Here is a 27521-nt window from a genome sequence, read left to right as displayed (position 1 = left end):
AGGATGACTTGGGCTTGGCCGTTCCTGATCTTCTTGAGAATTCTGGGCAGGAGTGATATGGGTGGAAAGGGTACACAGGAGGCCTAAGCTCTACTTCAGATGAAAAGTTTCTCTGAGTGACAGTCGCCTTGGAAACTCCAGCGTGCAAAACTGATGACAATGCGCCTTCTCTTCAGAGGTGCACAGATCTAACCAAGGCTCTCCCCACTGCTGAAAGAAACCTTGTGCCACCTCCGTATGGAGACGCCACTTGTGATCCATCAGGGATGGCTGAGTTAGCCTGCTCTGGCATTCAGAAAAACTGTCAGGTGTTGATCCACCAGGGATATGCCCTGTTGTTCCAGCCATGCCCATAGACGCAAGGCCTCTTGACAAAGGGTCCAGGACCCCACATCACCCTGTTTGTTGCAGTACCACATGGCAGTTGTGTTTGTGAACACCTGCACTAGCCTTCCCTTGATGGAGGGTAGGAAGGCTTTCACTGCCAGCCGGATTGCTCGGAACACCAGCAAGTTGATGTTGAGTCCCAATACCACTGGAGACTAGAGTCCTCTGATCTCCAACGTTCCCAGATGACTGCCCTATGCCTGGAGTGACGCATCTGTCACTACTGTGAGATTTTGTTGGGGAAGGGAGAGGAGTCTACCTATGACCCAATCTAGGTTTGTTAGCCACCACTGCAGATCTTTTGCACTTCCCTCCGAGCTATGCACCATGTCAGAAAGATTCCCCTGATGCTGTGCCCACTTGAACTTCAGGTCCCACTGCAGAGCCTGCATTTGCCATCTGGCATGTGTCAACAGCAGGATGCTGGATACCATGAGGTCCAGTAGCCTGAAAGTAATTTTTACTGAAATTGAGGATAGAGGCTGAAACATCGGTATCATAGTCTGAATATCCGGGACTCGCTGCTCCGGAGGATAAGCCGGAAACTGCACTATGTCCAAAACACCTCAGATGAAAGGGAGCACCTGAGAGGGAGTCAGGTGTGACTTCTGCACGTTTATAGTGAACTCTAGCGAATGCACGATGTCCGCTGTAGTCTGGAAAATGGCGAGCCCACCTTCAACAGCTAGGTTAAGTGATGGAGATTATAATTATCCACAAAACTGCTAACTGAATAAACACTGCTCACTACAACAATTTTGTCATGTAGCAGAATTGGGACACTGGTCTTAACCGTCAGGGTCAAGCATTGGTTTCTTTAATGGCGAACGGATAATAACTTTTTTGTTTTTAATTCACTGAAACTTTGCTCAAGTGAAGGGAAGAATTTATAATTCCTAAATTGCCACTTGAGAGTTAATTAGGAGCTCCTTTAGTACTTTAGAAGGTGTTAAGTCATCCCCTTATCCAGAAGACCAGCAATTTGTTTAATTAAGGCTAAACATTCCTCATCATCTTTCAAAGCTTTGAGATAACATTTTCCAAGATTCCCAAAGCAATCAATTCTACAATCAATGGGCTAATTGTTAGTTTGTGGAGTTACTATGCTAAGTAAGCTTCGCATGTCTTGACTTTTTGGTCATAGAATTCCACAAACTTGAAGTATCTCATCACAGAGCAAACTCCGGACAATAGGCCAGGAACATCCTTTAACTCATTAATAATCTGAAAAATGGCTCTCATAGAATTTGGTGCTTTTAAAATTGTATTTGTATCATAGTTAGCCTTTACTGATCTGAGTTCCTTTTTGTATCCAATATTAATGGCAAAGCCAGAGACATTTTGCTTCATCTGAATAGTCATCTTCTTAATGCTTAAGAATGTCATTGAAATGATGCTTTAACATGTCCGAATTCTCATAACCATTGGCCTCAGACCACCCTGTGATGGTGATACACCTATGAAAACTTAACTGAGTTCTATCAGGGTAATGAGAGTCAAAATCCCTGTTGAAGGGATTAATAGCATGATTGGACCATGGTACGTCAAAAGGAAATTGAGTAGAGCAATCTACATTGTCACTTCAGATAATATCTAACAAACATTTGGCTCTATGAGTAAGATGTATAATTCGGACCTTTAAAATCAAATATCAATGGTTAATCATTATATGTGCATGGGTCGGAAGACACATCCAAATGCACATTAAATTCAGCCATTAATATATATCTGGTATTAGATGTGAGAGGAAACATACATAGGTGCTCAATCATTCAAGTGATGTATTAAAACAACCATAAGGTGACCTTTAGCAAAGCCAAATGTGTCACACAAATTTTACAGGGTCAATTAATTTTACCTTTAAAATTTCAAAATCAGCCTTAACATCAACAATCAGAGCTGAGATTATTTGAAAGTCTTGGGGGACTAATTAATTTAAAATCACCACATTATCATCCTTACGCATCCTGTTACACAAAGCAGAAATAAATAATGTTAATCAATCAGGTTCACAACACACAGACTATTGCTAACCGATGATTGGGCATTCAGCAGGGCTCCTTCAAAACCTGTTATTAGTTTCAGAACCAGATTCAAGACCATAGTCATTATGACTGAATTTCTCCTTTTATTCAAATTATCCACCAGAGGAACTAAGTGGTTTGTAAATGTATTATCAGCCTAGCTCTCTTAAGAATCTCTGCTCAATTGTTTCCCCAATGAGACCTTCCCATTAGCCTTGCTACAGAACTATGCCACAGTGTATCTTAAAAACTGATTACCTGATAAGTTGCTCTCATTGTAGAAGTATCTCTGGCCGCAGCCTTCATGACGAAGGGGCACAGATGGGCTTGCTTTTGATGTGTCTGCTGTGAGAACATGCAAGTGGATTTATTAAATAGCTGCCTTGCTTCCAAAGTAAAGTGAGCAGGTAGACTCTCACCAAAGATGGAGTTGTTAAAACGCAGCAGCCAGGAAGCTACAAGCAAGCAAAATGGGACCTAGGATTGGGATCGGGGATTAAAAACCACCTGATTCCCTGCTACTGGCATAGGCAAAAGTCAAATCTTTAAAATCAAAACAATGCAAACGGAAATGTTATTATTAAAAGCAATCGCTAATAAACTTTAAAGTTTTTAAATCTAATCTCCTAGTAAATTACAGTTGATATGGCCTTACTCAAACAAACAAACTCTGAATTAAAGATGCTGATAAATGTCTTACAAACGTAGACTCTTCTGAGACATCTTGGTCTCCCACAAGATAGGCTATCAAATGTATGGGGATGGAACACCTAATTCCAGCTCAAACTTAAGGATGATATTGGTAGCCTTTCCAATGTATCTTTCTGCCTTTCTCCAGTTTATCAATGGATACAGAATAACTTACTTTGCCTAAATGCTTAAACAAAAAAAAAATCTTCTCCCAGACCCTGTAAATTTAGCCCCCTTACCATCACCTAGAAAACAGGATTTATATCTTGTTTCATTCACTTCCCAAAATTTAGATCCCCAAAACTGCATTTCATCACTTACACCTGCTAACAAAGATGCTGTTGATGATCTGCTGACAGAAAAGTCTTCCCTGTGTTGTGCGTTGCCTGGATTATTGCAAGACATATTTCTCGAAATACCAAAGTTTAAAAAAATAAAGTTGGCACAATGTTCGGGCTAAAACGACACAATCCATCACTGTCCTTCAAAACATTTTTTTCTTTTGTATACACAGTATAGCTGGTAAAATGTTTCTCCCTTTCAAACTGACCAGAAATTTCAGGTCAATCAGCAGAAGCATACTACTGACCTGACCATTCAGGTTACAGAAGATATGGGGACCTATTACTACATATCTAAGGCTCCTCTACGTGGAGGTCCCTGAATCTGAGATTGGAAAACAAGTACTTCAGAATCAGAAAGTCCTTAAAGAGTTACCTCTTCATCCAGGCATTTGGTTAGTCATTCCCTCTTAATGACAGATATTTTAAGTTTTATTCTATCTCCTGTCTGGTCAGATGTTGCCAAAACTCCCAGTACTTTTATTAGTTCATGGCTTTGTAACTAAATTAGATATTTATGGACTATAATGTTCCTTACCAATTCCTCCAATATGTACCTGTAAGGAATTGGGTTATTAGTTGAAGGAGTAGGTACCCACTCCAAGTAATAATCATAATCATTGCCAAGGTGAATCACTCCAGTTTCTAATTAAACCTGATCCTAAATCCCTGGTATGTTTGGTACAGAGCAGATAAGCTTAATTTAGAGGCAATGTGTAAAGTTTTTATGCAGTACTAAACCAGCAGTAAAGTTGAAATGCAAAACAATAGAAATACCAAAACAAATGAGAAAAACAGAGTAACTTGTAATAAACAAAATTACACCAAAGTGAAAAAAATCTAATAAGAGGAACCTGGGATATGAAACTCTGTATATTTAGGTAGAAATAGCACCAAGAAGCACAAAGTGCCAATGATAGTCAATGGTCACGGTAGAACAGGACCCTAATCGTAATTTGAAGCTGACCACATTGGAATATGTGTTGGATACTCTAAGGTTCATCCTTGTCAAAGGTTTTACTTTCTGACTTTAGTCCTTTAAATCCATTACCAACACAGGAGTACACTTCTAAAGCTTCCCAGGACCCCCGTGAAGCACTTAGAGACTCACAGGGTGGCAGGCAGAAGCCAAGAGGAGAGCCCAGTCCAGATCCTGTTGCCACTGGTCAGCTAGGCAGTTGGAGGAAAAGGCCTCCAGTAGTTTCTTGTGGTTCATGTAGCTTTAACAGGAGGCCAGCCATATGACCTTGGAGTCCAATTATTTGTCCTCAGTACAAGAGTGAGAGCAGGTCCACTCCTCTAGAGCTCCTCTCAGGTTACAGACAGCAGGATCAGTCCTCTTCTGATCTTTCTCAGGTGCAGAAATGCTCTGAAGTGGAGTGGAGATGCCACATTTATGCCTTGCTCAAGCTAGTGGGGAGGAATAACACCTAGGAACGCTAAATAATTGAGTAAATGTGCAGGCAGTATACTATGAGAATCCTGCTGTCCTCCTGTATCTATCTCTAGAATCCAGTTTTAGGCATTCCCTATACCCCCAAAAAGTTCAAAGACAGAAGTATAGTAAATCAAAGCTGAGCTTTCAACAACAAGACAATGAATACACGCAGAGTATTTTGGCATTCTGTTTCCCTCCTCTGAACTGTTCCTCAAATGCTATACATAGACCTGTCAAAATGGCTTAGAGAGTCTCACTGGCTGGCAGGAGAAAAGAAGGGCCCATCCAAGCCCATCTCAGCTAACATCTGCCTGTGACATGGGAGGCCTCTTTGAAGTGAGCCCTAATTGTCAAATGAAAAACACCAGCAGACTTGTCAAGCAAGATGCGACATTTAAGCAGGACTTGACGCTTTAATGTCGAAGACGATCCTCCCAGCCTCCTTTGCATATTCTATCAGGTTCAGACGGGTCAGCGCTGCTATTTCAGATCAGCCAATTGTTTGCTCCTGGGAGCAGTTCACACCTCACCACAGGGGTGCAATCAGCTGCCAGATGACAGTTGGAAAGCACTGAAAGGACTTAAAAGTTTTAGGCAGGCGAAAGGTAACTTGTATAAAGTACATTTCTGTATTAGTTAGACAAAATCATATTTTACCATTAAGTCAGATTTTATTTAACTATTAAAAAGAGTTCTTGAAATATTTATCCAGCTGTTTTCTAAGAAGAGGTATAACTGATTTAACTTAATATTATATTCCAATGCTTTCATATGGAACAGCTAACTCTACTACAGTCAAAGTATCCTTTTGGGCCTTTTCACTGTAAGGACATGTATAACATTAAAATTATACATGTCCTACTCTTACATATGAAGCACCCTGCCTTACTGGGCAGTAAGGCCTACTTAGGAATGACTTATTAATATTTCAAAGGAGGGTTTAAGCCTGTCAAACAGGGGGACTAGGTTGCAAGTTAAAAGGCAATTAAAACCTGCACGGCCAGGATACTGATGGCAAACCTGCAGTCATGTTCATATTGTCACTGCAGTGGGTGGCACAGTGAGTGCTGCAGCCCACAGGCTACATTTATAATACAAGCCCTGGGTACCCAGTGGGTACCATATACTAGGGACTTATAGGTAAGTAGTTAAATATGCCAATCAGGGATATGTCAATTTTATCATGTTCTAAAGAGGAGCACAAACACTGTATCACTGGTTAGCGGGCTAAAGTGCACAGGGTTCTATAGCCAGCAAAAAATAGGGTTTGGCAAAAAAGGCAACATACTTGGGCTGATCCTGCAGAAACTGATGCAGAGCACAATCCATCGAGAGGTAATACGCTTCTGCACTGCCTTGCGATTCATGGCCCCCAAAAAACCCACAAAGAGCTAATCCTCTACCCAGTGTTCTTTGGTGCAATCAATGTAAAAACTATGCGCTCTCTTAGGATCCAAATGATGGAGTTTCTTTACTTCTTTTGAGGGATGAGGTGGAGCAATGAATGCGAGAAGCGTGATAGCCTGTTCAGCGTGAAACAGTGTTACCCACTTTTGGCAGAAAAGCAGCTCGAGTCCTCAGCACCAACTCATCTAGAACAACATGGTATAGGGTGGTTGAACAGAAAGACCTGAAGCACACTCACATGCCGAGCTGTTATGACACTCAGAAAGACCATTTTGAGGTTAGGAGAAGTAATGTACACCTGTGAATGGGTTCAAAGGGAGAACACATTGAAAAAGTAAGAACTACATTTAAATTCCTATGTGGAATCACAACTGGTTTTGGTAAAAATAAACCTTAAAGAAATCTCATTACAACAGCTGATTTAAACAATGAAGGCGGATCTGGCAGCAACAAAAATGCAAAGAGGTCCTACAAATAGCATTTACCAGTGCCCAAATCATGTCCTTGGTATGCCAGAGACAAAACAAACAACAAAACTTCAGACAACTTGGCCTACAGAGAGCCAATCTGACAGGTGGTGCACAAACCACAAATTTGTCCAGGCGACTGTCATATACTGACTTTTTACAGGCATGCCTCACTGACAGGATGACATCAACAGCCTCACGAAGAAGGTCAAATGAGGTCAACTTCTAAAGCTCAAGCTCTAGGCATGGAGACCCTGTCCTGCTGTTATAACAGAAGATCTTCCCGAAAGCAGAAGCTTGGTTGGAGGACAAATGCTCATGCAGAGGAGTTCCAGGTACCACACTATCCTGGCCCAGTATGCGTCACTACGATGACTTGGGCCTGGTCATTCCAGATCTTCAGAACGCGGGGCAGAAGAGGCAACAGCAGGAAAGCATACAAGAGTCCCAAAACCCACTCCATGCAGAATGAGTCTAAAAGAGAACCTGCTTGGAAACTCCAACATTCTGCATTCTTGGCAGTGGCAAAAAGATAGAGCCAGAGTTCTCCCCATTGATAGAAGACCACCTGTACCACCTCCGGCTTGAGTTTGGCCATGCTGGCACTAGAAAGCCAACAGGTGGTTCACCAGCAGAGAAATTCACTGGTGTTCCAGCCACTTCCATAGGTGTAGAGCCTCCTGGTACTGGAACCAAGATTGCAATGCACCCTATGTGTGCCATTTTGCCATGACGACTGTGTTGTCTGTAGCACCTGTACCAGCACCAGCCTTTCTCTGAGGGTGGGCAGGAAGGCCTTCAACACCAAGTGCATTGCCCTGAGTGCCAAAAAATTAAAGTGAAGTGAAGTCAAGCTTCCGCCAGAGACCAGAGGCCTCTGATCTCCAGCTCTAGCTTTCCAAACCCAGAAATGATGCATCAGTCATCAATGTCAAATCTGCGTGGGGTAATGAGAAGGGTTTGCCACTGACCCAATGGCCGTCCAGCAGTCACCACTGCAGATCTTTTGCAGTCTCCTTTGAAATAGGGATACAATTTGACACATGGCCAAGTTGCTGTGCCCACTCAGGCTTCAGTTCCCATTGAACATTCAGCATGTGCCACCAGCAGGATGCAGGAGGCCAGCAATCTCAGCAGCAAAACCAGTTCAGCAGCTGCGGTAGCTGCTGAGCTGGTGAGACTGAGCTGCCCGTTGCCTCTGAGGCCCTGGGTGTTGACTTTGTGAGCTGCGGCCTCAGCCAGATAAAGACTAGGAGACTTGTTGAGCTGGTGGCGGGATCTGATGTTGACTGTTTTGGAAACCTCTACCATAGCTTTGAATGGGGCAAAATAATTGATGAGACTGCAGGGGGCAGATAGGCACAAGAAACATGCTGTAGCCCTGCATCTCTTTAAACTTACATGGCTGAATATGTTTTCACAACATAATTGCTAAAGCCATTGGATGGCATGCCCATTAGAGATGCCTCAACATACTCAGAGAACCCCGTAAACCTTATTCTGGTGTGCCACCAAAGTACTACACTCATGTCAATCACCTGCTCGAAACAATCAGCTGCGTCCAAGCCAGAGTGGATCACAAATTTTGCTTCATTGTGGTCATCCTGAATAGCTCAGGTCAGGGCTGAACAAAGGTCGTTCGGAATTGCAGGTAAAACGTGGGCCACCATGTCCCACAGAGGATGAGAGTAGCAGCCTAGAAGACCTTGGTGCTTACAAACTGCAGAGAAAAGCTTGTGGGTGAGATGATGAGCTTGCCAAAGGTTCCTAACTGTTTAGACTCAGGATGGGCGGGGTGGGTGCAGGAGACATTAGAAGTTAACTTCTTGGTGGATGCCTCGCGATATATACCAAAGCATCACATCCCCAAGGTGGAGGGTCTATGGAGTGGACTCAGACCAAAATGTCTTGCAGTACTGAGCAGGCAAAGTGTCCTTCTCACTCGGTCTGCCTGTTGAGGAAGTAGTGCTCCGTGAACATATGCACCAATGACCGTGTCGGAGATTGGCAGATATGAAGGACATGCACTCCTCGCGTCAATGCAGTGGTAGCAGTCAAGGTCTAGGTACAATAAGCTCTCAGACCTTCCAGGGGCTGCTTCTTGGTCCAGTGTACCAGATCTTAATACAGAGAAATAGCCACCTTGACAAGGCAATACTTTGCACTGACTTCTTTTTCGTTAGTCTGAAGCACCCCACAAAAAGGTGATCATCCACTCAATGATCCATGGTATGAGCTTTGGGGAAGTTTAGAGCCCCTTTTGGGGTCCAACCGATAAAACCTCTCCTCCTCTTTAGAGGAGTGAGGGGGAGCAAAGAACGCTGGTAGAGCGATGGACTGCCCAATGTGAAAGGAAATCACAACTTCAGTTAAGAAGGCCATCCAAATCCTCAGCATCAATTTGTTCTGAAAAAAGGGTGTGTGGGTGGTTGCACTGAAAGTGCTTGTAGTTCACTCACATGATAAGCTGACATAATCACAGCAAGACAGACTTGTTTCAAGGTCAGGGGATGCATCAAGCAGCTACGCATTGGCTCAAAGGGCTTAAACATGAGAAATGTCAAGACCAAGTTAAGGTCCTACTGTGGCATCAAAAACAGCCTGGAAGGAAATGTGTGCCAAACCTTTAATAAATCTCATCACAACAGGTGATCTGAGCAAGGACGGTTGGTCCTGTAAATGTAAAATGGCCGAAAGGGCTTACAAATAATCTGTACAGTGCCCACTCCAAGACTTTGCTGAGCTACAGACAAAACAAATAAAAGGAAATACAACTGCTTTGCCTGTAAGAGGTATGTACATCAGACACAGGACTAGGTAACAAATGTGCCCCTGTCTGCTCCAATGCAAAGCCTGTACATCAATTGAGAAGCCAGGATACTTCATCCAGGCATTCCTGTGAAGGACCACATTGGAATAAACCGCTCTGTCAAAGCAATCTTTAGTATCCAAAACTCTATGAGTAAGATATTTCTTGGCATCTTATTCATCAAATATCATCTGGGACAAATGGCCCTTGGATCTTCATGGGTGGCTGGCAAGATTTCGCTGGCCAAGTCCCAAACAATGTATGGGTGTACCAATCAAAAGGGCAAAATGCAATGGCAGACCGCAACACCACAATGGCTGAAGAAAACACACATTTGCCAAAGGCGTTTATCTTTTATCAAGCGGAGCAGTGCAATGAACTGGGATTCACTTTACTCGTTGAAGCCTGCACAATAGGGCTCTCTGAAGTGGGATAATTGGGAAGAAAATCCAGGTCACCAGGCACTGGGCTGTGATGTCTGGCCACCTACATGTTCACAGGCAAGCAACATGGTTCGATCAGGTAGCCATTTGAGTATCAAGAGGAGCATCACTGAAAGGAAGCAAGGGCTTAGATGTTGCAGGCCCAGGCTGCAGAATTTCCATCTACAAATGTTTGTATTAATGGAGGGCACCTGCAGCTTTAACACCTTAACTGTCCTCCAAACAATCACAAAGAATGAAGCACTTTCATCTGTTGGTGGCCTATTGGCTCAAGCTATAAGGAGGCATCATCAGTGTAATGAGAGGGGAGCAAGCCATCCCCTTACCATCATCATCATCAATTTCTTGGATTGCACCCTGCTCTGCCACAGGATCAGAGCCAGAACTCAAAAGATAATGGAGCCTCTGTTGATAGCTGTGATGTTGAAGAGGCATAGGTTTATAGTCAGGCTGCAAGATGAAGAGCTGCACTTTTTAAAATTTTGTAGTGCAACATTGGCTGAGTTCTGGCTGATGTTGGTTTGGGATCTGACATAGGCTTCAGCACCAGGTCATCTTACAGCACCGTCGGTGTCAGCACTGGTGTCAGGGTCGAGGGAACCGACATGGATCGTGGGGCTGGAGTGGAAATTGGAACCAGAGACGGTATGGGCCCTGTAGCAGGTCAAACTGGGGCATTGGTAACTCAATTGGAGGCCCCCACAATTCCTTGGGGCCTGAAGATATGCCAGAGAGACACGAACAGCGCACTGAGTATCTGCAAAATGGCCTCTTTAAGGTCCCGATCAGCTGTAGGGTCGAAGAAAGTTGGGATAAGCTGAGGAATCAGCTCAGTGGCTGGCACCTTTGATGGAATGTGGCTTGCATCATGACACCCTCGCACATTCTCCTTTGAGTCAAAGTTTCTTCCATTTGGACTTGGACTTACGAGAAAACTTTGAGCTGGAAGTGGAACTTTCACAGGAATGGCTCTGAGACCAGGTCTGCGTCTGGTCGGGTGTATTGAAGCTAGATCTATATCAAGTCTGCAACCTCTTCTTGTGCTTGTGATTTACAGCTTCGTCTCCCAATTTAGAATCACTGCCTGGTGCGTAACAGCACACTTGTCACACGACTTAGAATCAGATCTCACACCCAGGCATAACCTGTATCTATGACCAACATATGCTTCCTACAGTTGCCACACGGCTTGAATCCTGTTGTTTCCAGTAGGGACATGTTCCTTAGCACACTGTATGAAGTTTAGAGGTTTTCTGGAAATAAATTCTGGAGAGGAAAGAAAGGAACCAATGTCAGCGGGCAGGCGTGGCACTCATACGCCACCCCTTCTGGAACAAACACAGAGTTGCAAGTTGCCACCTAGCAAAACAGGTGCACTGATATGAAAAATCTCTGGATCCAGTGTGGCACCTGGGAACTATTTTAAGGTGAGCAATATTCAATAGGAAGTATCCATCAGAAACTTTTGCTATGCTTCTCTCGTGCTTTTAACTATATCCTTCATAGTTCAAAGCCATTTCTACGGAAGCACTTGTCAAGGGAAGTTCCTCTATCTTGCTCATGTATGGACTTGAAACAAATATTCCCATCTGTTGACATACAGTCAGCATAACAGTGGTATAAGTATAACTCAGAAAACAATAAACGAAATAGCACGTGGCAAAAACACATGATTACCGTTGAATTGAGTAGAAAGCTGGTAGGTCGGGTTAGCTGGGGAACAGAAGTCCCTGCGATTGCCATGGCAACTGTTTGACTTATCATACTTCCACCATCAGTTTCGTAGTCATCAGATGATATGCCTGACCTTCCACGTTGATTATGATTCTCTAGAATTAAACAATAAACAAAAACACTTAAAATGATAGAGTAATTCCATGGATCTACAGGGATCAAATAAGAAGCCTTTCAATGGCAGAACACTACATTAGCACACACCCTAAAACCCCTATGTTATGCTCATGGCTCAGTACTTCATTCAGGCAAGGAGGCAAGTTTTGTGTTCTTCTGCATGATTAGTGGACTACCACTATGGATCTGGTGATAGAAGGATTCATACCATCCAGAAACAGACCAACATTTTCATGGTATAAATCTACATATTGAGTACATGGACAAAAGTGGGGCTCCTACAGATCCATACAGCTGGCAACATGATGCTGACTGAATCTGTTGGCTCTGACATTGAGTAAATCCACCAAATGGGTGGCAACAAGCTGCAGACCCTGCTGGTGCGCCCAAGTACGGAGCCTCAGTGTTTCCCAGAGGAGAAGGTGAGACCCCACTTCTCTGATGTACCACATCGCAGTCGTACTGTCTGTCAAGATCTAGACAGACTGACCACAAAGTGTCAGAAGGAAGGCCTTGAGTGCCAGTCAGATTGCCCCTTGTTCCAGCAGACTGATATGCAGTCTCTGCACTACTGGTACCCTGAGGCCTATGATCTCAAGTTCCCAGAGATGGGCACAACACAAGATAGGGAACACATCTGTCACACCTGTTCTCACTGCTAGCAGAGGACAAACGGATCTCCCTCAAGACAGATTCTCCTCCGTTCCCCACTAGGTCAAGCCCCCTGCAGCATCCCTCGAGATCACAACAGAGTCCGTCAGATCTCCCTGATGTTGGATCCACTGACAGAGGAAGCACTCGTGGATGGCTCTCATGTGCCAACTGGCATGCATAATCAGTAAGATGCAGGAGGCCAACAGACTGAGCAGGCGTGGAGCTGTCAGAACTGGAATCCGAGCTCCTGCCTGAAACATCAGAATCAAATCCCAAAGTCCTGTAACTTTTGTGGAGGAAGGAAGGCCTAAAGTAAGATGGTTTTCAGTACAGTCTCTATGACACTGGGAGGGCTCCAGATAAGATTTGGCTACATTGATTGAGAACCCCATGTTGAAGAGCAGAGATTCTGTTGCCTGCATCTGGCACCACACCATGTGTGGCATACCAGCTTTGAGCAGACAGTTGTCAAAGTGCAGGAATACCTATGATCTTTGACCTCTTCAGATGGGCTGCAACCAAAGCATCACCTTGGTGAAGGCGTGAGATGCCAAAGTTCATCTAAACTTAAGAACAGCAAAATGGTACTGAGTAAACACACCACAAACCACAGGTATCGTCTGTGTGACCACAAGATCGATATATTAAAGTACGATTGTGGGACACCATCCACTCTTCTGCATCCATCACCAAAAGAGCCTCAACCAGTGACAGCATCTTGAACTTTTCCTTGTGCAGGTAAAAGTCCAAGAACCTAAGGTTTAGGATTGGATGAAGTCAGCCATCCTTGGGAACCAGGAAGTACAAAGGGTAGTACCCCTGTCCAAACTTCTGCTATAACACTAACTGCACGGCTGCACTGCTCTCTTCTGCAGCAAGGCTCCCACCTCTTGATGCAAGACCTGCAGATGGTCATTGGATGGAAGAGAATGCTGAAGAGGAATATGGGGAGGATGCTGCTGGAACAGAACGGTCCACACCTTTCCCACAATTTCCATGGCCTACTGGTAAGAGGGTTTTGCTGTTGCTGGCCGGTCAGGATGGACTGACTGGCATGACCTGAAAGGGAAATTCACACTGGCTTGGTCTCAGGAAAGGAACAACAGTCCTTTGTTGATTACTGCAGTACTAATAATTTCACAGTGGCTCTTGTCTCCTTGAACTGTTCAGTGCTGCATCTGCTTTCTGACTAGAGAGGGGCTCACTGATAAAGGGCATATCCCTTAAAAATGTTTGAAGATCTACCAGGAACCCAAATGCCCTCAGCTAGGCATGTTACTTTAATGCCACATATGAACCTACAGCCCTATTAACAAAGTTCCCTTTATCCAGGCCTGCCCTGATTATAAGCATGTTATGAGCATCTTGCCCACCTCCAGAAAGTGGCCCTTGAGATGCTCAGGTAAGCTGGGAATCACCAATGCTGCCATATCCCACAGGGCATGATAGTAGCACCCCAATAAACAGCCTGCACTCAGGAAACCCAGCACTAGGCTGTCTGCGAAGAAGGTTTTTTTACCACTTCCCCTAGCTTCTTCCAACTCCTTGTCTGAAGCCTAGGTAGGAAAGACTTCTGGACTCAGCTTTGATATAGAGGATGCCTGAACTACAATGCTTTCTGGAGAAAGGTTAAGGGACAAGAAGGCTGGGTCACAGCTGGCCTGTTGCAGCTTACATTGGTCTGGTTAAAAGACAGACTGGGGGGAGTGCAGACTGAGGGGTGGGGCAGGGGCTTATGCCTTGTTTCTTTGGCTGCTTCCACAAGCTTTTTATTAAAGTGGATGATGTGTTCCACAGTAGAGAAAGCCAAAGCCAACTGCAGCACACCAGTCAAAATACTATGTCTGTATTTTAGTGAAGGGAGATGGAGCTTAAGCATTTCAACCCCTTTTTTAAGTATGGCACTGAAGAATGCCATTTCTGCTGGTCCTGGACCAGGTGAGAAAATTGTCAATGACTGGTGACTTATTCAGCCCACTGCTATTCTGAATGGTCAAAAGATTACTTCAGTACTTCAGATTCTTGAGTGTCCCTTTGGCTGCCTGGGGATTATTGGCCTGTGTCAGAGCCAAAAAGAGTGTGAATGCTTCTTTATAGTGTTCCTTGTCTAGGAAGTGCTCAGTCCCTGTCTTGAACTTCTCCCTCTTGACAGCTGGCAGAAGTGTTCCCTGAATGGGTGGTGGAAGACTTACAGGTCCCAGTGGACCAACGATCATGGTGGCAGGTGTCTAGGTATAGGGTTGAAGAAAGACTGTCTCAGAAAGTACAAGGGGAACACCCGGCACTGAAGGGGGCGGTGGACCTAGAGGTGCCCCAAATAATCCCATGGGGGATGACTGGCACATCAGAAGGGACTGCCACTTTTCGTAACATGTCCAGCATTGCTTGTAGGAAGACAGCTGGATTTGCCAAAAGCAATTTGAGGAACCCCAGTATCATCATCTGAGTTGAGAGAGACTGTTTCCATGGTGGTGCTGATGCAGATGGTGTCTGTGCAGTATTGGAGGGCAAGGCCACTAACTATGGTAATGGAGAGGATGGAGGTGGTGTTGAAAATTAAGGTAGATAATTACTTTTGGACTTTGACCTTCTGGGGGAAAAGTTATGCTTCTTTTCCTTCTTATGGCTTCTCTCATTTTCCTTCGAGGACTCTGAGGATGGGCTGAAGCTCTCTTCTTTTACTTTGAAAACTATAAGGATGGGGTGGACTGAGGTTAAGAGCTGGGCCTAGCCCTGGCTCTAGATCCTGACCTAGACATTCAACGTCCTCTATGTTCCTCTCTTGAATGGGTCATTAAAAGCTTTGCCTTCAGCTCAACAGCCTAAGGATTAATTTCGAAGCAGCGGTCAGGCAATGACGAGTCATGCCTTAAAACACCTGCACCACAGACAATCATCATATGGGTCTGCAATGGACATCTGTCCATCACACCTAAGGCATAGTTTGAACCCTGACGTCTTCGGTGAGGAAATGTCCCTAGCACTGTACTAAACAATCTTTGGAGAGCAAAAATCTCTTTGCCTGAAAGTGGAAGAGAGAAGCTCCGGACCCGCTTCAAAAGATGTCGAAAAAACAACATTGGGGTGTCAGGTGGGGACTATATGGCTCCAGTGATGTCACTGTGACTCCAGTTCCACCACCCTATTGGCGCCATGTGAGAAGCTTCGGGATCAAGTCTGGCGCCGTGGAATATTAACAGGGTAGGTAATCAATGTATATTCCAAAGTCGAGGCAGTAGGTCAGAAATCAACTTGCCACTGAAAGACTAAGGAACAGATATTTGTGAGTAACATCAAATGCTGGTGCTTCAACCTTTGCTACCCAACTCTACGGGTGAGTGACATTCCATATATGGTTCTGTGCACGTAGCAGAGTTGTCACACATTTATCACAGTGTGTCCCAGGACTTCATTTGGGGCAAGTGTTTTTGGTTTAGATCCTGAGACAGGATTAGAGAAGTGAAGCTGGCAATTTGTTACCAAAGTGGGGGATTGATTCATGTCAGAGTGGCTGGAGCAGACTGGGATGTATCATGGCAGATAGAAGGCTAGGTTCAAACATGACAGGGGAGCCAGGGTTGCCTTAGGATAGGAAATAAGTATGGTGTGGGTGGAGACTTTGTTTCATGCTTTTTCAGTGAATCAAGTTTCTGCTGCGAGTGAGTGAGCATGGGGCTACATGTGGCTGAGTTTCTAATGATTTAACAAGTAAACTGGGAAATGTGAGCAGCTAACAAAAGGCGCGCTAGTGATGAGCAGCTGGAAAAGGCTGCGATCTTCTGTGCCAGTGCAACCACTGAAATATTGTGTTACTGCCAGGGCTCCCACCTTAAGCCTCTAAAAAGCTACAGCTGGATAGTTGGACCTGGCCAACCCAAATGTTAAAAATGCCTAAAACATGTGGTTCTAGTACGAAATAAGACGTTGAGCTGCTATAGCTGCAACAGCCTCTCTGATGCTAGATAAGGAGCCAGTTAGTTGTGAATGGGAAGCATATGAAAAGTAAAGGACCTAGAAGAGGGTACTGCATCACCGATCATTTAGAGCAAGAGCAAAACAGGCGGCTGATAAATGTAGCAGAATATCCTGCTCCCACCTTGGCCACCTGACCTGTTTTTATGGATGACATTGAAGTCTAGCAGAACAAAGTCGCAAATAACTGGTGATGCATGTTTCTGGTAAACAAAGAATATCCAGGCAATAATCAATGAGGCAGCTGTTAATTTAAAAAAAGCTTGGCTCTAAGCAGTAGATAGTTTATTGCAAGTGAAAATTGTAGGAAAAGCCAAAGTGAAGCGAAGTGCCAGAATATATTGAGCCAGAAGAGTGCCTGACGTAATTTGGTGGTACTGCTGCCATAACGTTTGTGTCAATACAACATCATTAGAAGAGTTTCACCGTCTGCCACTGATGTGAGTGGAGGGCAAGGCTGAGGCATGCGGGGCCGTAGTGACCAGTAGGCAAAACAGGTGAGTGCATAAAGCACAGCCATGAAGGTGGGCCTACACTGGCATTTGTACTGTGGAGATGACCTTGAATTAGGAGGTAACGGGTTCTGTCCATGAACCTGGTGCGGAGAGATGATCAGCTACTTCGATGGTCTGATCCTAAAAAGGCACAACAATATATTTTTCTGACTGGTAAATGGTTGTTCTAGGCCCACTTGTGCTGTTCATGCATGAATGAATCACCAAAAAATGAACTCTGATCAACCGAAAGGAGTCAGTGTGCACCGCTGTAGTGAGAGAATGTGGTCATTTTAACATACAAACACTTTGGGCAGCTTGAGCTCAATACTGGTCAGAAATGTAAACGTGCACAATTCTTTAACGTATGATGTCAATGAAAGAATTCTTCTCCAACAGATTTCATCTAAATCTGCGGTATTGTCATTACTATCAGTAATGCAGTAATGCTGTACTTGGATGCGGTACCGTTGTTCCGTTGTTCCGTTGTCAAGACATGAGAAATCACGGCTCTAAATTTATTTCAGCAGCGTTAATGAGACAGCCTGACACACACCTCTGATGAACATAACACAGAGCCCCAACAGGGATGATAATGCTCGTTTCTCATCATTGATATCTCTTTGCGACATGATTGAAAGGGACACTCCTTTTATGTCAGTGAACTTCAAAGGGAATGAAATACCTGTGAAATCGTAGAGCTGGGGGAATGTCTCCATGACAATGCCAATCAGCGGAAGATATAGCAAGGCCACGCGGGCCTTGGCCTCCGGGTCAGAGTACCTCGGATCCGAGTCATGACTGGACAGGAGGTTGTGTACCATGTTGATGACCTTCTTATGCAATCCAAACAAGCTGCGAGCAAAGTTGGGTAACAGATTAGTTATCAGTGGCAAAGTAAACAATGCTGTCTAAGCGAGCACGAAAAGGTAACTGCTATAGATCCAAGTTTCTCAAACAAAAAAATTCTCATTAAACATTTCTCAACATTAGGCAAATATAAACATTTTATTTTAACATTTGGATTTGTTCAAGAGTGATGTTTTAACACTTCAAAGCATTTAGGAAAAACTGGGAAATCATTCAAAATCAGAATACAATATTTCCTTGTGATGCCCTGTTTTAATTCAATATCCATTTTGAAGAAAAATCTCCGGATCCAGTCTGACACCTGGCGGAAAATTCTAAGGTAAGCAATCTGCAACTAGTAGTCTCTATCACATAACGCAATTTCAATTATTCTATTCCTCAAAAAGAAATTGTTTTGTAGAAAAGCACTACCAGATTGCCGTCTAAAAATCCTGTGCAATTGGTTAAATAAAACGTGAATGACCTAATTAAATCAAGTTTATGTCTCTACTTGCCCAACACATAGATTACGGGTCTGTTTGAAAAAAGACTGACTAAAATGAAAGTTATTTGTGTTACAACCATTTCTAAGTGGATTATATGAGACTTTTAGTGCCACAATGTATAGTTTCTCTGTCTCACACACACACAAAAAAGTGAAGGGCATCGGCACTCGTTTTGAGGACCAAGATTTTATTTCATCATCAGATTTTACCAACAGCAAGGAAGAGAAGGGAAAAGGAGAGAAGGGGAAGGGAAAAAAGAGAGTGAAACAGCGACAAACGAACAAAGCAGGTTAAAAACCTTTAAGAGTGAGAAAAAAACAGGAAGTGTAGGGTGGTGCAAGGCAGAGGTGTGAGGTGGAATCAATCCAGGAACTCATTTAAAACAGTCAAAGAGAAAAACTTGGACAGAACATCCTTCCATTATAAAATGCATACATCAATAGGTTATGCCTTTGTTATCGTCCTAAACGGATATAGTCTCTGAAGATTGAAGACAAGAAGTCAGCAGCAGTAATAACTGCATGTAAGAATCATTTATCTATGGTAATATGTTTTTTTCCAGCTGTAGCTCTTCACAGCCACTGCTCATGGGATAGCTCAAGAAATATGATCATTTCACCCCCATCCCGATGGAACTCCAGTGGCTTACCTTGCACAACTGCACCATCTTAAAAGCCAGCTGCATCCTTCAAAAAGCCATCACAACCAGCGCCTCCACTTATCTTGGACACAAGTTCATCATCTCAGGGGTATTCTAGTTATATAACCAGACCCAGGAACATCATCCGTGGTATCAATCAGGACCACCCCAATGCTGCTTCAACTTAGAAAATCGTTGAAGTCGCAGCTCTTTAAAGAACATTACCTCACCATGCGTTAGTACTCCACAAAACTGCTACCTCTCCTGTCAGTCGTTGACTTTATGCTTGTTGTTGACCCTGTACAATGCTCTCCTGTTATCTGGCTAGGCTTGTGACATGGAAATACCACCTATATACAAACATCTACATCTGTACCTCCACCTGCCGGACACAATACCCCCTATGCCTAAAAGGTTCCAATCGGCATGCTGATATGAGTTCCTGATCATTATTTTTTACACAAGCCGGCGAGACTGCAGAGAGTAACTGATATAGCATCTATGATAGCGACAATAACAGAACAAAACACATTTGCATTCCTTAAGATATTATAATATACAGCACTGACCTATCCCAGAAGGTGTGGGGTGATTAATCTGCAGCAAACTAATTCCCAATACTTTTGCTCTCAATATTAAGTAAGTTTTAATTCTGATGGATACATGTTCTAGCAGATTCCTTCACTTTAGAGTGATCCCCAAAGCAATAACCCCCGGGAGGTGTGAAAGAGTAGTGCCAATTAACCAAGGAAGCTATGCTGCATAGCCCAGGCAAAGTATTGGTTAACGTGAGCATGGGATGTGTGCTGGCAATGTTTAGTAAACGTATGCAGGGATGACCATGTAACTGCCCAGCAGCTGTCAGCCAACAGAGCGCCTCTAGTGAGACCCGTGGAAACAGCCATGGCCTTAGTGCAGTGAGCATCAATGCCCTCTGCAAAGCCCGCTGGGTGCTGGGACAAATGTGTTCCTTAGAGTGGTGCTCGTAATACCCCTTACAAGCCAACATTTCTGGTACTCTTTGGTTTGTTCTTTCGTTGGTCCAGCAAGGCCCTGCAGTAGGTGCACAAATGGTTATTTGTTGGCTGTTTCAACTTTTTGTGTTTACCTGACCAACAGTCCTTGTGTAAGTCCTTGGTTGTGGTGCATTTTATAAAATGTTTGACTCACATGTTTTCCCCCCAAACCCTTTGGTATGCCTCAATGGGACCTAAACTTGCAGAACCCAAATGAACTTGGGAAAGCTGTTCCTAATTTTCTTAATATTGAAAAACATTTCCCTCACTAAAATTACATCTGCACACCGCATTAATGAATTGGGGTGCTTTTGGTGAAACTGCCCTGCATTATCTTCATTCCAGACAAATTGGAACTGAGGACACGGGCGACATCCCTATCCAAGGTTGTGACTCCTTTTATTGTTGGACTGTCAGAGAACTCTTTGTGGGGTGTTCTGGGGCAAAGAAGTGCAATATGGTACAGAAAAGGACCATGACAAGGTGGACAGCCCCTGCACTAAAATCTAATTATTGGTCAAGAAGGAACCCTGGAAGGCCTGCTGGCTCATTCTACCACAGCAGGGTCACAACAACATCTTTGGAGAGAGGTACCTGTTCTAGACATTTCTCAGTCTACAATGTGAGGACCAAATTATTCAGCAAGGTTATCTAAATTATGAGGGACAAATGCATTTTTTTTTGCTGAAATCTGTAAATGAGGTGGAAAATCCATAATTATGCAGTAAACACTGCTGCACAGAATTGTATAAATGTGCTGACCCTCATCATTGCCCATTGTTTTACAACAATTGATTGAAGAAAGGTAAATAAAGTAAAAACATTTTAAAACAATTGGTAATCAGTGTATATTGTTACCTGCACTTTTAAGATGTTAACTACTCCAAAACAAACATGTAAAATACAAAAATGCATAACTGGTACCATGTGTAACATGGTCCATTATTACAATCTTTGGGCTCTGGTGACATTTACAAATCACTTGGCCTTTGTACTTGTTGTCTATGATTTCACCAGAACATCTCAATGGCAATATTGGACCAAATACTAGTCCATAAATGGTACCCCTAAATAAGTTATTAAGGCTCGGGTCATAGCACATCAAATTACACAAACGAGAACCTGCTAGCCTATGTAATTTACAACTAATAAATCTTCAATGATTAATAAACCACTATTACTACAAAACGTTTCTTATTGCTTATTTCTTTAATTATACATAAGGTATCCATATTGTAATTATAATTGCATTTATATAGCGCTTACTATCCCTGACGAGGCCTCAAAGTGCTTTTCCGCGAGTAGCATACTACTCCGGAATCCAAAAGAATTAGTGGTAGTTTGGTATAGGGGAAGAGGAGTACAGTATTAGTATTGGGAGGCATGATTTAATTTGAGCAGAGGACGTAAGTCTGTTAGTTGGATTGAATAGAATAATGGAGGCATACAAAAGGGAATAATCCAGAAGTGTTAATTAAGAGATCATAGTAGCAAGATGATGCTTAGGATGAGCAAAGGAGAGTCTGTAGAAAGGGACTGGGGGGATCATAGTAGTATAACGAGGTTCAGGATTACTTAAAGGACAGATAAATGAGGGAAAAATTGGTAGGGTTGTTTGGGAAATCGCAGTAGTAAACTGAAGTTTGGGGTGAGCTAGGTCGGTAGATGAAGGCAGAGTCTAGGAAGGGTTATTTTTGAGATCACAATAGTAGAATGGGTTTGGGATGAGTCAGACAGTGGATATGGAGGATAGATTGATAGAGGTTTAGGGAGATGGTGAGACAGAGATAAAACGTTTGAGAGTGTAATTATACAACAGAACTAAAGTAATAAATATATAGATATGTGATTACATAGTAAGGGAATATATGTGTAAGGAACATAATATATTGAGTATTGTATAAAAACAGACTTTTAAGAGTTGCAGTATTTTAAGTTAATTTATTTGTGTACTTCATCTTTCCTCAATATTTCAATAGTGAAATGTTTTTTAGATAAAGTTAAGATACTATTTACCAATTGCGATACATAAAATAAAAACAGAGACTCTTGAGCATTTAAACAACTTATATAGAAACTATGAAATGACCTATGAAAGTTAAACATAGAATAATATACACGGACATGTATATACATACATACATGTATACACTATATAGGCCAGCGTCTTACGAGCAACCTACTGTCCGTGTTACTGCACTTAGAAGAATATGCATTACAAGACTTATCACAGCCTACTATTTGAGACATAATAATGTATGTCTATATTACAATATTCACGGACGTGCCGTACATCCTTTACCACAGCCACAGCTTGGCTTCTGATTTCTATAGGAACATAAAAGTGACTCTATAAAGTATATGCTTCTTATCAGCCTTGATAAAGTCCGGAGGACAAAACACGTGTTGACTGCTGTATTGCTGTGGACTTCACTGTTACGACTATTTGGAATAAATTAGCACATCTACTTACCTTGGAACAATCATTTATTGGACTGTATGTTTGACTTTTACAGTGTGCTCTGGTGATCGGTTATAATATATATATGTATACTCATACATACATCTACACACACACACACATATATATATATATATATATATATATAATGAAAAGAACTTCCACAAAGGACGCACACTCGGGAAATCCCCAAAATTAATAGGAGTATTTAATTCACACTACGCGTTTCGGCTGTCAAGCAGCCTTGATCACGTGTAAAATTCCACCAATATACATTTAGTTTAAATACCCATCCGATATAAACATAGAAACAGGACTACATATTGCATTTGTTTTTCAAACAGTGGAAATGAGATGGGAATAAATCATTCAATACAGCGAATATAAAAATAAATACATCATTAAGAAAATACATTTCCATATATTAAGAAATACAATACTTCCATAAATAACAGTATTTCCATAAATAACAAGTTAGGGAATTAAAAACCATCGGCATTCAACTAAATATGATGGCATTTCCTGGCTGGCTCTTAATTAATACCCATATAAATAAATAAATATAAATCTAAAATATCAGATATATGAGTATACCAACTTAAATATATAAATGTAGATTTCTAACGCACCTTATATTTATTCATTTTAATAAATTTAATATTCTTAACAATTATAAATATCTAAAAAGGTGCAAAATCAATTATATCGGCATACCCCATTGCATATAAATATCTACATAATTCAATACATAAATATATCAATATAAATATAAATAAGAACCAGTCAATTTTAAATTTCATTTCACCCACTTGAAACATTCAAATATACTTTGTCAATATACTAGAATCTAAAAATGCTTATTCGACATTCCCTGTATTACTCCCTAAGATGACTATAATCATATTTCCTCCAAGTCTGTGCAACAACATATCTATTAGCGATGTGGATACATTGTTAATCCTTCATGAGTTAGAACAGGATTGTACTATACCGATCAATGAGAAGAATCTATATCAGAGTTTGGATGAGTTGGGCGTTGTTTATGATCGAGTAGCCCCCTCTGGTTTTAAACCCAAATCAACGTTTTTCCCAAATATGATGCATGACAATATCGACACTTTTTATGATATGACAGAGGTAGGAGTTGTGTATGCTAGTAATAGTGCCCATGCAATGGAGTGAATGAGTATGTCCATAATAAAGTTTTAAGTAATATATTTACAAATGTACAAATGTTTAAGATCTACTTCTAAACGGCTACAGGCTCCCGGGGAGGCGGGTGGGCGCATGTGAATCTGCAGCGACTAATGCCACGAACAGATGTACACTGGGTAAGTGACATTTTCCGTTCGATGGCATGTATAGCTGCAGATACACATGCTGTGCATAGACTAGTAAGCAGTTATCTCCCCAAAAGCGGTGGTTCAGCCTGTAGGAGTTGAAGTAGTTTGAAATAATGTTCTTAATACAGCTTGACCTACTGTTGCTTGTTGTGCAGTTAGCACATCTACACAGAAGTGCTTGGTAAATGTATGAGGCGTAGACCATGTTGCTGCCTTACATATTTCGTTCATTGGAATATTTCCTAGAAAGGCCATGGTAGCACCTTTCTTTCTGGTTGAGTGTGCCTTTGGTGTAATAGGCAGTTCTCTTTTAGCTTTAAGATAGCAGGTTTGAATGCACTTAACTATCCATCTAGCAATGCCTTGTTTTGAAATTGGATTTCCTGTATGAGGTTTTTGAAAGGCGATAAATAGTTGTTTTGTCTTTCGAATTAGTTTTGTTCTGTCGATGTAGTACATTAGTGCTCTTTTGATGTCTAATGTATGTAGTGCTCTTTCAGCTACAGAATCTGGCTGTGGGAAGAACACTGGTAATTCTACCGTTTGATTTAAGTGGAACGGTGAGATTACTTTTGGTATAAATTTAGGATTGGTCCGTAGAACAACTTTATTTTTGTGTATTTGAATAAATGGTTCTTGAATGGTAAATGCTTGAATTTCACTCACTCTTCTTAGAGATGTGATGGCAATTAAAAATGCAACTTTCCACGTTAAGTATTGCATTTCACAAGAGTGCATGGGCTCAAAAGGTGGACCCATGAGTCGTGTTAGGACAATGTTGAGGTTCCATGAAGGAACTGGTGGTGTTCTTGGTGGTATAATTCTCTTTAGGCCTTCCATAATCGCCTTTATGACTGGTATCCTAAACAATGAAATTGAGTGCGTAATTTGTATGTAAGCAGAAATTGCCGTAAGATGTATTTTAATGGAAGCGAAAGCTAGGTTAGATTTTTGCAAATGTAGTAAGTATCCTACTATTTCTTTTGCAGATGCGTGTAAAGGTTGGATTTGATTATTATGGCAGTAATAAACAAATCTTTTCCACTTATTTGCATAACAGTGTCTAGTGGTAGGTTTTCTAGCCTGTTTTATGACCTCCATACATTCCTGTGTGAGGTCTAAGTGCCCGAATTCTAGGATTTCAGGAGCCAAATTGCTAGATTCAGCGATGCTGGATTTGGATGTCTGATCTGTTGTTTGTGTTGTGTTAACAGATCTGGTCTGTTTGGCAGTTTGATATGAGGTACTACTGAAAGGTCTAGTAGTGTTGTATACCAAGGTTGCCTTGCCCATGTTGGTGCTATTAGTATGAGTTTGAGTTTGTTTTGACTCAACTTGTTTACTAGATATGGAAGAAGTGGGAGAGGGGGAAAAGCGTACGCAAATATCCCTGACCAGTTCATCCATAGTGCATTGCTTTGAGACTGATGTTGTGGGTACCTGGATGCGAAGTTTTGGCATTTTGAGTTTTCTTTTGTTGCAAATAGATCTATTTGTGGCGTTCCCCACATTCTGAAGTAAGTGTTCAGTATTTGGGGGTGAATTTCCCATTCATGGATCTGTTGGTGATCCCGAGAGAGATTGTCTGCTAACTGATTCTGAATCCCTGGAATAAATTGTGCTATTAGGCGAATGTGGTTGTGAATCGCCCAATGCCATATTTTTTGTGTTAGGAGACACAACTGTGTCGAGTGTGTTCCTCCCTGTTGGTTTAGGTAATACATTGTTGTCATGTTGTCTGTTTTGACAAGAGTGTATTTGTGGGTTATTATGGGTTGAAATGCTTTTAGAGCTAGAAATACCGCTAACAGTTCTAAGTGGTTTATATGAAACTGTTTTTGGTGAATGTCCCATTGTCCTTGGAAGCTGTGCTGATTGAGGTGTGCTCCCCACCCTGTCTTGGATGCATCTGTTGTTATTACGCATTGTGGCACTGGGTCTTGAAAAGGCCGCCCTTGGTTTAAATTTATACTGTTCCACCATTGAAGCGAGATGTATGTTTGGCGGTCTATCAACACCAGATCTAGAAGTTGACCCTGTGCCTGTGACCACTGTGATGCTAGGCACTGTTGTAAGGGCCGCATGTGCAACCTTGTGTTTGGGACAATGGCTATGCATGAGGACATCATGCCTAGGAGTTTCATTACTAATTTGACCTGTATCTTTTGGTTTGGATACATGGCTTGTATGACATTTTGGAATGTTTGGACTCTTTGTGGACTTGGAGTGGCAATTCCTTTTACTGTGTTGATTGTTGCTCCTAGGTATTGCTGTGTTTGACACGGCAGAAGGTGTGACTTTGAGTAATTGATTGAGAAACCTAGTTTGTGTAGGGTTTATATGACGTAATTTGTGTGTTGGGAACACTGTTTTTGCGTGTTGGTTTTGATTAACCAATCGTCTAGGTACGGGAACACATGTATTTGCTGCCTTCTGATATGTGCAGCTACTACTGCTAGACATTTTGTAAAAACTCTTGGCACAGTTGTTATTCCGAATGGCAACACTTTGAATTGGTAATGTATCCCTTGGAATACAAACCTTAGGTACTTCTTGTGTGAAGGATGTATTGGTATATGGAAATATGCATCCTTTAGATCCAGTGTTGTCATGTAGTCTTGTTGTTTGAGCAGTGGGATTACTTCTTGTAATGTAACCATGTGAAAATGGTCTGATTTGATGTATGTATTTACTATTCTGAGATCTAGTATGGGTCTTAGAGTTTTGTCTTTTTTGGGTATCAGAAAGTACAGTGAGTAAACTCCTCTGTTTAGTTCTTGTTTTGGTACTAACTCTATTGCTTCTTTTTGGAGCAATGCTTGAACTTCTAGTCCTAGAAGATTTATATGTTGTTTTAACATATTGTGTGTTTTCGGTGGAATGTTTGGAGGGAATTTGATGAATTCTATGCAATAACCATGCTGGATAATTGCTAAGACCCAAGTGTCTGTTGTTATTTCCTCCCAATGTTTGTAAAACTTGGTTAGTCTCCCCCCCCACAGGTGTTATGTGTTGGGGATTTGTGACCTTGAAGTCACTGTTTGTTTGGAGGAGTTTTGGGACTTTGGAACTTTCCTCTGTTCCTTTGAAATTGTCCCCCTCTATATTGTCCCCGAAAACCTCCCCGCTGATACTGGCTCTGGTAAGTGGGCTTTGTTTGTGAGGCTGTGGCTTCTGTGGTTTGCCCTCGAAACCCCCCTCGAAATTTTGTTTTTCGAAATGTGCCTCTGCTCTGTGGGGAGTAGAGTGCGCCCATGGCTTTGGCCGTGTCAGTGTCTTTTTTAAGTTTTTCGATCGCAGTGTCCACCTCCGGCCCAAACAACTGCTGTCCGTTGAATGGCATATTCAGCACAGCTTGCTGTATCTCTGGTTTAAATCCTGATGTACGCAGCCATGCATGTCTCCTTACTGTTACAGCTGTGTTGACAGTTCTAGCAGCTGTGTCTGCAGCATCCATTGCTGACCGTATCTGATTATTTGAGATACCCTGTCCTTCTTCTACTACTTGCTGCGCTCTCTTTTGGAACTCCTTGGGTAAATGTTCAATAAGGTGTTGCATCTCATCCCAATGGGCCCTATCATATCTGGCTAGCAAAGCTTGCGAATTTGCAATACGCCACTGGTTTGCTGCCTGTGCCGCCACCCTTTTGCCTGCAGCATCGAATTTTCGACTTTCTTTATCTGGAGGTGGTGCATCTCCTGAAGTATGAGAGTTGGCTCTTTTGCGCG

The 27521-nt window shown here is 42.4% G+C and overlaps 1 protein-coding gene across 10 annotated transcripts in view; it reads right to left on the bottom strand.

Moving 5' to 3' along the window:
* Positions 1-27521, bottom strand: part of DOCK7 (dedicator of cytokinesis 7) — a 1022674-nt gene that overhangs the window by 273834 nt on the left and 721319 nt on the right. For all 10 annotated transcript variants that reach the window (XM_069232530.1, XM_069232531.1, XM_069232532.1 and 7 more), the window contains 2 exons: positions 17663-17832; positions 11684-11835 (listed from right to left, as the gene is read on the bottom strand). In XM_069232530.1, the coding sequence (XP_069088631.1) occupies positions 11684-11835; positions 17663-17832 (322 nt within the window). The remainder of the gene's footprint in view (positions 1-11683; positions 11836-17662; positions 17833-27521) is intronic.

This window comes from Pleurodeles waltl, chromosome 4_2, assembly GCF_031143425.1.
Source record: "Pleurodeles waltl isolate 20211129_DDA chromosome 4_2, aPleWal1.hap1.20221129, whole genome shotgun sequence".
NCBI lineage: Eukaryota > Metazoa > Chordata > Amphibia > Caudata > Salamandridae > Pleurodeles > Pleurodeles waltl.
Note: the sequence above shows the minus strand (reverse complement) of the source record. Positions and strands in the feature narration are given on the sequence as shown.